Source organism: Alligator mississippiensis, chromosome 1 (genome assembly GCF_030867095.1).
Source record: "Alligator mississippiensis isolate rAllMis1 chromosome 1, rAllMis1, whole genome shotgun sequence".
NCBI classification, from domain to species: Eukaryota; Metazoa; Chordata; order Crocodylia; family Alligatoridae; genus Alligator; species Alligator mississippiensis.
The window spans coordinates 242937609-242948833 of record NC_081824.1 but is presented as its reverse complement, the minus strand read 5'-3'; the positions used below and the strand labels follow the sequence as shown (position 1 = coordinate 242948833).

At 55.6% G+C, this 11225-nt stretch overlaps 2 protein-coding genes across 4 annotated transcripts in view; one reads left to right on the top strand and one right to left on the bottom strand.

The window, feature by feature from the left end:
* Positions 1–11225, bottom strand: part of PEX6 (peroxisomal biogenesis factor 6) — a 48360-nt gene that overhangs the window by 2934 nt on the left and 34201 nt on the right. The window contains exon 18 of one of the 2 annotated variants that reach the window (XR_009458980.1): positions 10990–11148. The gene's annotated coding sequence lies outside the window, so the exon portion shown is untranslated. The remainder of the gene's footprint in view (positions 1–10989; positions 11149–11225) is intronic. The other variant, XR_009458981.1, reaches the window with a different exon arrangement.
* Positions 3732–9513, top strand: GNMT (glycine N-methyltransferase). 2 transcript variants are annotated; one of them, XM_006263101.4, is made up of 6 exons: positions 3732–3966; positions 4102–4229; positions 6871–6984; positions 7674–7816; positions 8612–8733; positions 9007–9513. In XM_006263101.4, exons 1-6 carry the CDS (start codon positions 3761–3763, stop codon positions 9176–9178), a joined length of 885 nt encoding a protein of 294 aa, XP_006263163.1. In that variant the 5' UTR covers positions 3732–3760; the 3' UTR covers positions 9179–9513. The 2 variants fall into 2 exon arrangements, with proteins under 2 accessions (XP_006263163.1, XP_019331699.1); XM_019476154.2 differs by lacking the exon at positions 6871–6984.

Below are 11225 nucleotides of genomic sequence, written 5' to 3'. Positions count from 1 at the left end.
CCTCTCCATCGACTAGCATGCTGCCTGAGATGGGATCCATTCAGAAGCATAAGTAGGTTTTTGAAATGGGACAAAATGTTGAAGTGCCTCCCATGGGGGATGCCCTGCCATGGGCAAATCCTATGTAAAGGGGAATTCAGCAGCCCCTGCCCACGTGGCAGCTCTGGACAATCACCCCTCTGACTCCTTATGTCTAAGCATTGGGGTCCATTCTAGAGCCCATGTCTTCATTACAGTCATGAGGCCACTCCAGCCTCTGTCACCTTAGAGAAAAGCAAATTAAGTTAGAAGCTAAGCTCCACTTGTAACAAGTATATCTGGCGGAGGCTTCCAGCTGGGGCCTGACATTGGCACCAAATGCAGTGCATCAGAGCCATAGAAAAGCCATAACACTGGGACTTCCTGAACCAGTTGGTGTTGGGAGATTTCCACTTTCTCTCAGATATTTCCATGCATTTTGACTTCTCCCTGTTCTTAGGTGATGGGATTATTGCAGATGCAGGAGAGGGTGCAGTTCATCGCTCTCTTGCCTTGCTCCTGGATATTTTAAGTTTTATCTCTCTGTGTTGACACACATAACACACCGTGCACACCTACGCCTCATGTTTCTGTACCTAATGCCAGCAGGGAACTGTGCTGCTATTTATTCAGTTTGAAAGAGTTCTCCTTTCAGCATGATGCCACTTTTTTTCTTCACCTTATCTCAGTTTATTTTTCTAATATTGAGGTGTCTAGAAAGGAACAGAGTGTTCTAGGTTCTGGCTTGGCAGGAACTCCCTGCTATGAAATGCTATAACTCAGACTTGTCTGTTGTCACATTGCCTTGCAAGTTTCTGTTAAATGATATCTCGTGGAGCCAGCTTAAAGTTGCTCAGAGAATCTCAGCTGTTGACTGTCTCCCAACTCAATTTAAGTTTTCAGCCTTTCAGCTGTAGCTTTGTGGAGGGTTTAAATTTGCAGCGTAGCTTTCATTGGCTAGGCAATCACAGCCAGCTTAGGGGAACTTCCAGGACAAAACCTGACTAGTTTAAGGATTGAGCTGCAGTTTAAGGACTGCAGACTGGATTCTGGGCTGTGGTTCCTGTGACAGTCTGCAGCCCAGTAACTACCTTTTGAATTTGTGTCCCTGTTACAGTGTTTGCCCTAGGTCCTGCATATTCAGGGAGTCTGACTACCTGTTTATATGGCCTTTCACCATGCAGGATTTCAGAAACATCTCTTCTGCATGCCTGTCCAGCTGACGCTGCTGATGTGCCAGTGTCTGAGCAGTCACTGCTCTGCCCTGTTCCAGAAACCATGCTTTCTCCAATGTCAAACAGGATTAATTTATAGCATGCACTAGTGGTCTGTGACAGTGACACCCAACACCTGCTCTGGATAAACCTTCCTGGCAATTTGAATGCAGCACATCATAACTAGTCACAGGTACCTTAGCTAAATGCTGCAGGTGGCTCTCGGGGAGTCTACTGGGACCACAAGCTTGCTGAAAGTGGTGCTGGTACTCCATGACCAACAGCAAGCTCTGAGTATAGCCCCAGCTTTCCATTCTGCTGAGTGGCTGGGACCAGCATCATCTCCATGCCATGCTGTCTCACTCCCACCCGTGCCCCATCTGCACTACAGACACTGTTATACACATGTGCTACTGTTGCTAAAACTAGCTTCAGCTCCCCTAGTGTTGGTGCAGGTGAGAACCCATGCCTCAGGCATTGAGTAGACTTTGTCCAAGCAGGCTTATAAGGTAGTGTCAAGTGCCAGCAGGCTGCAAGCCATTGGCCTCCTAATACCAGTGGGAAATCATGCAAGAGACCTTATAAATTTGCTCCCAGGGCAGAAAGCATGGCAGAATGATTGCCTGCCTACCCACATCCTCCCCTTGCTGTGCACACAGGCTAAGGAAAGGGGTAAGCAGTCTCCCCACTTCCCTGACACATACACACACTGCCAATTCTTTTCCTGCCAGGAACCGTGCAAGTCTGTAAGGTGCACGGTCCACAGGAAACAACTCATGAAGAAAGGGGAAAAAAAAGTTATGGACTACACTGTATCCAACTCTCTACTGCAGCTACTGCCAAAACCTCCTGCCCCTAGAATTGTCTTGTTCCCGTGGCTTCTATGTGAGTGTCTCTGGTGCAGATTTAGCCTGGATGTTACATATGACATGGTGGGAGTTTTTGCATTTGGAGGTAGCATCTGCCTCCCTAGTATTTTGTGGCAGGGAGTGGGGCATGATGTGGGAGAGGAAGGGGTGCCTGTTGCATTGGCTGGCGTGCAGCAGAAGTCATGTGCTCTCTTGACCAGTTAATATGGGAATGGGTTGGTTCTGCTCTGCAGCTATGTGGTTCCTGACACATAGAGGTATGTAGAGTATGTGTTTCCATAACTGGAGTTGACAGCTTCCTGTAAGGGTTGTGCACCAACCAGCATATTCCAATGAAGAGAAGCTCTCGCCGCCTGCCAAATGAGTGACCGTGAGCAAGATGTAGACACGGGGATGCAAAGCCAAGACCAAACTGTGAGAGGAGTGACTGCAATGGTATATAGGGGAAACCAACTTGCAGGTGCTCTGTTCCCATCCTGAAACAGAAGTGCAGGAGATCTCAGGAGTTACTGAAAGCAGGGAGGGTGAGCTGTGCGTGACCCTGCAGGGATGAAAGCACTTCACAACATGAAGCCTTCTCAGGCCAGATCTGTCTCCCAAGAGTGACCCACCAGGTGCCTTTGCCATGCTTTGTCAGCCCTGTTCCTCCCTTGCATAGCACTGAGAGGGCTACTGAACAGAGAGGGGCTGCCGGGGCCCATTCACAGGCAGGGCTGTGGATCTCATCATGTTCTACCCTATGGAGAACAATCATCTGAGAACAAAGGGGTGTGGAGCCAAAAGCATCTGTAGGCAGAAAGATAGCCAAGTCCTTTTTCTGTGAGGACATGGAGTCAGGGGGCCAGAATAGTAGGTGGAAAGCTCTTCCTTAGAGACACCTCTCATGGCACTGCATTCCTCTCCAAGTGGGCAAGGCTTTGGACTAGCCGTTGTATCCTGTTAAGTATTGGGGTCCCCGTGCCCTTCAGACATCTGGGGCTCAGGGGCCTTCAATCCTCTGCAAAGCCGCTGAATAGTCACTTGGTTTCGCATGGAATTTCTCTGGGCCTTTTCTTCACCTCCCTCCTGGCCCCTGCAGGCATGCTTGTTCTCTCCCTCCTCCGCTTCCCACTGGAGGTGAACCTTAAGTCCACCCTTCTTTCAAATATTAAACTGCAGCCACGGTGCCAAGAGGACAAAGGTCCGTGGTCCTCAGGACACAAATGGAAAACTACTGGGGGGAGGCTGAAGTGCCCTTCACAAAGCCTGTGGGAGCTAGCGCGGGGTCTGCTGCCTGCTTGCTTCTAACCTCCCTGCCCGACTGGGCCTTGATCTGGAAGGACTGGTGCTGTGGGGATAGTGCTCTCATAGACTCATAGGAAAGGAGGTTGGAAGGGCCCTGGGGAGGTCACCTAGTCCTACGCCCTGCTCCAAGCAGGACCAGCCTCTGCAGCCCCCCCAGCACTGGCCAGACCACACCTGAGTAGAGCTCCCTTCTACCCCTCGCTGCCTGCGACTGGAGAGGGCTCCGGAGCTGCTGCGCAATGAGCGGGCTGGCGGAAGAGGGTGTGCGCGAGGCGGCGCGGCCCATTGGCCGGGCGGCGGGGGCGGGGCCGGCGGCGGGGGCGGGGCGGGCTGGCTGGCTGGCTGCAGTGCTGCGGGCGGCGGCGGCGGGGTGGGATGGTGGACAGCGTGTTCCGGACGCGGTCGCTGGGGGTGGCGGCCGAGGGGCTGCCGGACCAGTACGCGGACGGGCGGGCAGCGCGGGTCTGGCAGCTCTATATCGGCGACACGCGGAGCCGCACGGACGAGTACAAGACCTGGCTCGTGGCGCTGCTGCGCCAGCACCGCTGCCGCTCCGTGCTCGACGTGGCCTGCGGCACCGGGTGAGCCCCGCCTCCCGCCCCGGCCCCGCGCGGCCAACCCCCGGCTTCGGCCCCCCACGCGAGACCCTGCCGGCATGCCTCCGTGCCCCGGGCCGGCCCCTCCCCAAGCGCCTCTCATGCCCCCGTGCCCCGCAGGGTGGACTCCATCATGCTGCTGGAGGAGGGCTTCAGCGTGACCAGCGTGGACGCCAGCGACAAGATGCTCAAGTACGCCCTGAAGGAGCGGTGGGAGCGGCGCAAAGAGGAGCCCTTCGACAAATGGGGTAGGCCCGCCCGCACCCTGCCCCTCGGGGCTGCCAGCCGGATCTGCCCACCCCCTCTCTGGTCCCATCTCGCCCTCGGGTCTCCTCCCTTCCCTGGCAGCAGGGGCTCTGGGGAACGGCCTGCCAGTCAGCCTCTCCCCCTTCGTGTTTGTCCTGCTGGTGCTGAGGGCTCCAGGTCGGGTTAAACTTGGCCGGAGAGGCCCCCAGTGTGTCAGGCATGACCAAGCCTCTCCCACTGGCTGCTGGCATCTCCTGACACCCCCAGCAGAGGGGAAGAGTCAATCGTTAATAGCAAGTGGCACAGTCTGGCTGTTGCCAGCTGTCTACAGCAAGCAGATTGTGAGCCCTGGTGTCATCAGCACAGCTGGCCCTCTTTCTGCCTGTTGGAGGTCTGAGAGGCCTCTCTAGTAAGGGAGGATCAGACACCCTCAGCCACAATCTGCTAAATGTGCACTCCGCCAACCTCCTCCTTGCCCCTAGTATACAAGTGAGCACTGATCACAGAGGGACTGGGCCAGGGGGGTGCAGGAAGACCATCCAGGTCACCCAAGTCTAACCTAGGCTGGTGCCCCGACAGCTGGGCCTCTGAATCCTGTGTCTCGGCCAGCCACCATGCTGTAGACACTGCACACCTGCAGCAGGAGGAGAATGGGGCTTGTGTAGCTTTGCTCTTTTGTGACATGTCAGGGAGCTGGGGGGGTTCTGCAGGCTTCTCCAATCATGATGCATGGTTTGTCTGCTCCCTCTGTCCCAGTTGGTTCTGGGGAGCTAGTTGGGTGTAGCTTCAGACATGCAGTGCAGCTGGAAACCTGTTATGGAGGGTAGGGGACTCAGAGTTGAACAGATACTAATTGCTAGGGCTGTGCGAGACTTTGGACAGAGCTTCGGATCTGGAGAGGCTAAGGAAAGACTCAATACAGGCAATCAACTGCCCCAGGACAGAGACAGTCTTGGCAGGAGTTTTGTCCGTCAGCAGCTAGGGGTGCAGGGCCCCAGAGCCCCCCTGCACCGATCTCCTCCACAGCTGGCAGGCGTCACAGCAGGGGCCACCATCCCTACAGCTGTCACCCCGCTGCGCCTTAACACATGCAGTGCCACCCATGGCACGAGTCTGGCTTGACCGCAGCTAGAGGTGCAGTTCTCCCCAAACCCCTGCACCAATCTCCTTGAAACTTGGCAGGCTTTGTGGCCTCACCAGGGGCCACCACCCCTGCAGTTTTGACCCCCCTGTGGTGTGACACACAGCTGTGACATGAGTTTGGCTTTCAAGAATTTGGGGTACAGTTTCCCCCAAACCCCTGCACTGATCTTCTTGAAACTTGGTAGGTTTCATGCTCTCAGCAGAGGCTACCATCCCTGCATGTTTCATTCAAATCGGACAAGGAACAACAAAGTTAAAGATATTTCACTGATTTCCCCATTATACCCCATGGCTGGATCTCTGAGGCAGCTTCGGAGCCGCTTCGGCTGGATCGAGGCGGAAACCCAGTCCAGAGCTCCGAATCGGATTGCGGACAGATCCGAAGCCGGATTGGATCGCTGCCAACTCGCACAGGCCTACTAATTGAAGCCAAAGGCCTAAACAGACAGCAGGAAGGGTGTCCCTGTGAACAGCTCCCCACCCTGATGTTTTAGGGGAGGGTTGACAGCAGCCAGCCCAGACTGTAGAAATCCCAGGGAGTCCCTGAAAGACCAAGGCAGCGCTCCTGAGATTTCTAAGGCAAAACGGGCAAGATCTTTAAAAAAAACAGAGCTGTCATTGCTTCTCTTCTCCACTGTAGAGCAATGAGAGGGCCCAAGCTCCATGCTGTGTCCCTGCATGGACACCTTTAATTTCCCTTTGTAAATCAGTCACTCTAGGTCTGGGCTCTTCGCAGTCTGTCTGGGGGTGAGGTGGCAGTGGGAACCCCTGGGTGTACAGGTAAGAACTACCTGCTGGTATCAGGGGCCATCATGCCCCTTCATGAGGCATCCAGAACCCCACAGGCACATCCTGCAGCTCATCCCTGTGGCCCACTGCAAGCTCACCATGGCAGCCTGCTAAAGCCCAGGCTCCCCTGCCTAGATGTCATGTTACTCCCCCAAATGTCATAATCTGCCCTTTCTGGGCAGAGCCTTCTTTTGCCATTCCATCCCTGCAGGGCTCTGCAGGATTGTTCTCTGTCCCACGCTTCCCAGTGTGAGACCTTCTGCAGACACATGCTGTTTATCCCCCTGCCGCTGAAGGCACTTGGAAAGTGACTCTCGGTGCTTGTAATGGGGGCCTTGAAAAGTGCATACCCCACTTCCTCACCCCACTACAGTGCCAGCTCCTCTGAACCCATTTCTCATATGGAAACAATGCCCCTGCAGCCCACCAAAGGGCACTGAGCAATGATAAGAAAATCTAACACTGCCACTGACTGTGGCAACCAGACTTCAGTTTGCCACAAGCCAGGGCCCTGTCTGTGCCAGGCATGGAGGCAGCAAATGCTCTCTCTCTGGCACAGCAAGGGCATGAGTCGTGCAAAGGGGATGCCCTTCCTTGAGTTGTGCTGGAGGGCAAGGGAGTGATGTTTGTGGGCAGCGGGGATGAGCATGTTGAGACCAACTCAGAGCCAGCAGGGCCTCTGCATGCCTAACCAGCTCTTGTTGGGGGCAGTCATTGAGGAGGCCAACTGGCTTACCCTGGAGAGGGACGTGAAGAAGCCTGGAGATGGGTTTGATGCTGTCATCTGCCTAGGGAACTCCTTCGCGCATCTACCTGACTTCAAAGGTGAGCTCAACAGCCCAAGGCTTGGTTGATTGGCCTGTCTGGAGATGGGCACAGGGCACCTCAACTGCATAGAGCAGTCCCCAGGTCCCATCTGTCTTGCATCCTACAGTCCAAGAAAGTTTTCATGCAGTTGGTTTGTGCACAGCAGGGACAGCCACTGTCACCAACATACCCAAGGTCCTGACTGGGTTTGTGCAGCCCCTGCTGCTGTCAGCTGTGCACTAACTGGCACAGCTGCACATGCTACATTCTCACCTTGAGTGCAATGCAGGCATAGCCATAGATGTTCAGGAATGGGGAAGAGGAGGGAAGGTTTTTCTGCACAATTGCAGCACCTTAAGGATTCTGGGGCTGCTCTAACTTGCCGGGAGCTGTAATGGGCTGTCTGCACCGTGCATTCCAGCCACCTCTCCCTGAAGCACTGGCCCATCCCACTGGTCATGCATTGTCCAGCAACCCCACTATGCCAGTGCTGTTCCTGGAGGGCCCCTTTAAACCAGCTGAGGCAGCACAGAGGGCCCAGCAAGAGGTTGGAAGCGAGGCCCACATGTCTTGCCAGGAGATCTTTGGAGTGCAGCTTGCTCTACTTTGGAGCAGAGTACCCTGGGAGGGGAGTGCAGGCACTGGGGAGGGAGGGGCTTTCAGGCATAGCTCACAGCAGTGTAGCTGAACTCTGCCCCATCTCACAGGTGACCAAAGCGATCATAAGATGGCACTTAGGAATATTGCAAGCATGGTGCGCCCAGGTGGTGTCGTGGTCATCGACCATCGTAACTATGACCATATCCTGGCCACGGGGTGCGCACCCCCAGGGAAGAATATCTATTACAAGGTAATTACCCTGGAAAGCCCTGTTGGGAGGGAAAGAGGAGGACGTCCCTCTATTGGCTGGCCAGACAGGGCTGTGCCCTAGCTGGTCCTTTTGGGATCAGAAGGTGTGTTCAGGCTGGGTGGGAGAGACTCCTCCCTCCAACTGCTGCCACCTCCTGCTGCTGGGCGGGCATCCAATGGCCTTGACCTGCTTTATGCCCTCTCTGGCATCCTGGCAAGACCATTCACCCAAGCCAGTGGAGTGAGTCCCTGCAGCTGGGATCTAGCTGGCAGGCAGGGGGCAGGTCTGGCTAACAATGTGGCTGAATGTGTAGGAGAAAGGGGTGGGGAGGCTCTGGGAGTTAGAACAGGCAAGGGACCAGGCAGAGCCCCTAGCAGACAGGCATAGGTCATGATAGACTAAAGGAAAGGGGCAGAGTCTGGACTGGAGCCAGCCCAAACAAAGGCCTTGAAGGGAAAATGCTAGCTTTCTCAATGGCTTTAGGCTCATCTTCCACTGGAGGGGGTGCTCTGCACTGTACAGAGCAGGGGGGGTGGGCTGTGTTTAGCTTTCTGGAGTGAGATTGATGCTGGATCACTAATGAATCCCCTTGCACAGGCAGCCCCATCCCTGAATGCTTATGGAGAATGAGCCGACCTGCCTGTACATTGCAGGCTAGTGGTATGGGAGGAGACATGGAGTGAGCCTGGCCCTCCCCTCCCCAGCAAACACCAGCACTGTGCCTCTGGGGTAGGCGGGGACAGGGCCAGACAGGAAGGTGGTAACAGGCAGTTCTCAGCCTTGTCTCCCTCCCAGAGTGACCTGACAAAGGACATCACTACATCTGTGCTCTTTGTGAACAACAAGGCCCACATGGTGACCCTGGACTATACCGTGCAAGTTCCAGCCCAGGAAATGGAGGGAGGCCCAGAACTGAGGTGGGTAGGCATGCATAACCAGGTGACACATGCCTGTAGAGTGGGAGCAGGGGTAGATATTAGTATACCTCCCCAGGCATGTCCCACTATGCCCAGTGCAGACTCTTGTTTCCTGAAACAAACATGAAATGCACAGATCTTTGGCAGCTCATGTGCATCCCTGTGACCAGGCTACTCTTGCTCAGAAGGGGCCCTGGAAATCAGGTGGGTGCAGAGGCCAGCCCTAGTCTCCTGACAGTGCCTCACTGCTGGCTCTCTGCTCCTGCATTCTAGCAAGTTCCGGCTTTCCTACTACCCTCACTGCCTGGAGGCCTTTTCGGAGCTGCTGAAGAATGCCTTCCAGGGGAGATGCCAGCACAGCATCCTGGGTGACTTCAAGCCTTACACACCTGGCCAGGAGTACATCCCCTGCTACTTCATCCATGTAGTGAAGAAGACCGGCTGACAGCCACTCCCCAGGGCTCCCTGGCTGGCTACCACTGCCCATACCAGTTGACCAGCATGGAGGATAAGAAGGGACCCTCCTCTATCTTCTGGTCTCTGAGCAGCCAGCCAAGGCTCTGCTTTGGTGGTGGATAAGCTTGGCCACATGGGGGAGATCCCAGGGGCTGTGTCTGTCATGAGCAGGCTCTGACGGCGCACTGCTACTGCTCCCTCTCTGCTGCTTGCATTTGTCACTCACTGGCCATGCTGGGCAGACACTTGCCCAAGTCTCAGGGCTGCCAAGGGTTCTCAAGAAAGTGCTGAAGGGGAACAGTAACAATGCTCATGGAAGTTGCATATAGTTCTGTGTGTCTGTCCTTGGGCAAGCAGGGGTGGGGGGAAGTTAGGGCAAGGGCCATGAACTGACCAGGGTGGGGGGGGAAGCCTGGAGGCCATGGGGGCTAGCATGGCTGGGGACTGCCTTGTGAGTGGAGCTTCTGGAGTCTGAGACTGGGTCCTGGCCTGTGCATCACTGGGGTGTCAGTTGCCCTGTGGCTTTTCCCATGATGCCTTCCTGTAACGGGTTAAGGGCAGGCAGTGTGGTATTTCCACATGGACCAGGAGTGAGGCACCGAACTGCTGGCCAAGGCACACACGGAGTGGCAGAGCAGGATGCTGCTGCCTTGGGGCCTCTGGTTGCACAGACAAGTGCCTAATCCTCCATCAGCCTGCATTCTAGTGCTGTGGGCACAGGGGCTAAGAAGGGATAGCCTGGGGCTGCATCAGCAGCAGGGGCTTGGCTCCCCACCTCTACTCCTTACCCCACAGAGCATGTTAACTGCACACCTCCATCCCAGGGGCAGAGGAAGCAAGACTGCCTGGGTCTATGCAGGGTTCAGCTGCAAGCTCCTCCTAGTTGCCAGGTAGCCCTTCACACGGTAGGTGGCCCCTGACAGCTGGAAGATACTCCAAGGGGTCATAGTGGGGCCAGGGTGTACCTTCCCCCTTCAGCACGGGAAGGGCCTGCTCCAAGGCTTATAGAGCACACATGCCTGCCCATCACCTAGAATTGCATAGCTGAGGCCCATGACCCCTGCCACAGCCACCCATGAGATGGGCACTTAACCAAAATGTGTGGGCAAGGTGGCAGCAGCCATGAATGCCACATGCCCCTGGAGGCTGTGGGGGCACAGCGAGCTCCCACAGGCTGTCAGTGCTGGGGGTGAGGAGTGGCAAGCTGCAACCAGTGGCCGGTGACCACCTGCAGATGCCGCCGGCAGCATTGGCAGCAGCCAGCAGCAATCATGGACCACCCACAAACATGACTGGCAGTGTTGGGGGTGGGGTGGGGGTGTTTGCAAGCAGCAACTGCCCACAGGCACCACTGGCAGTGGCGGTAGCACCTTTTTGCATTGCCAATGGCAGCAACACCTGCTCTGGACCAGGTTGTTTGACCATACAGAACCAGCAGTGCAGGCTGGAGCTCAGCGTGGCTAAGGGGCAGAGAGCAGGTGGGGGACATGTAGGAGCACAAAGCAGGCCTAACAGGTCCCATGACTGGTGGTGGCAGCAGCAGCAGCTCAGTCAGAGGCAGTGGGGTCAAGAGCATCAGGAAAATCAGGTAGAAGGTAGGACTAGGCCTCCTGGCAGCATTCAAACCCAGCCTGCTCCTGCTGGAAGCCCCAGTGCAGACAGGGGAATCATATGCTAACTGGACTCCTTAGCTCACTCCCCTGCAATGCCCAGGGCAGCTCAGTCCTGAAAGCAAGCATGAACAGTCTGGAGCTTGGAGAAAGACCTGTTTTGTGGTAAGCATGGGGCCAAGGATCTCACCCAGTATAGAGGGAAGGCACTAGAAGAGCAGTAGAGACACCAGCCAAGGTCAGGTCTGAGCTGCTCAAGCTCAGTGTCTGTTGCAGGGAACATCAGCAAAGGTGAACGTCTCACTGTAGTTCCATGGGGCTGTGGGGATGGAGAAGATTCCCTCAGGAGCTGGAGGGAAAGGAGGCAGAAGAGGTGGGCTGGGCAGGATTCTAAGGGCAGTGGTGAAGATGATGGCAGCTGCAGGG

Coding starts and splice junctions, on each gene's coding strand:
- GNMT (XM_006263101.4), top strand. CDS start 3,761: ATGGTGGACAGCGTGTTCCGGACGCGGTCGCTGGGGGTGGCGGCCGAG. Junction 3,967..4,101: donor GACGTGGCCTGCGGCACCGG/GTGAGCCCCGCC, acceptor CGTGCCCCGCAG/GGTGGACTCCATCATGCTGC. Junction 8,734..9,006: donor GAGGGAGGCCCAGAACTGAG/GTGGGTAGGCAT, acceptor CCTGCATTCTAG/CAAGTTCCGGCTTTCCTACT.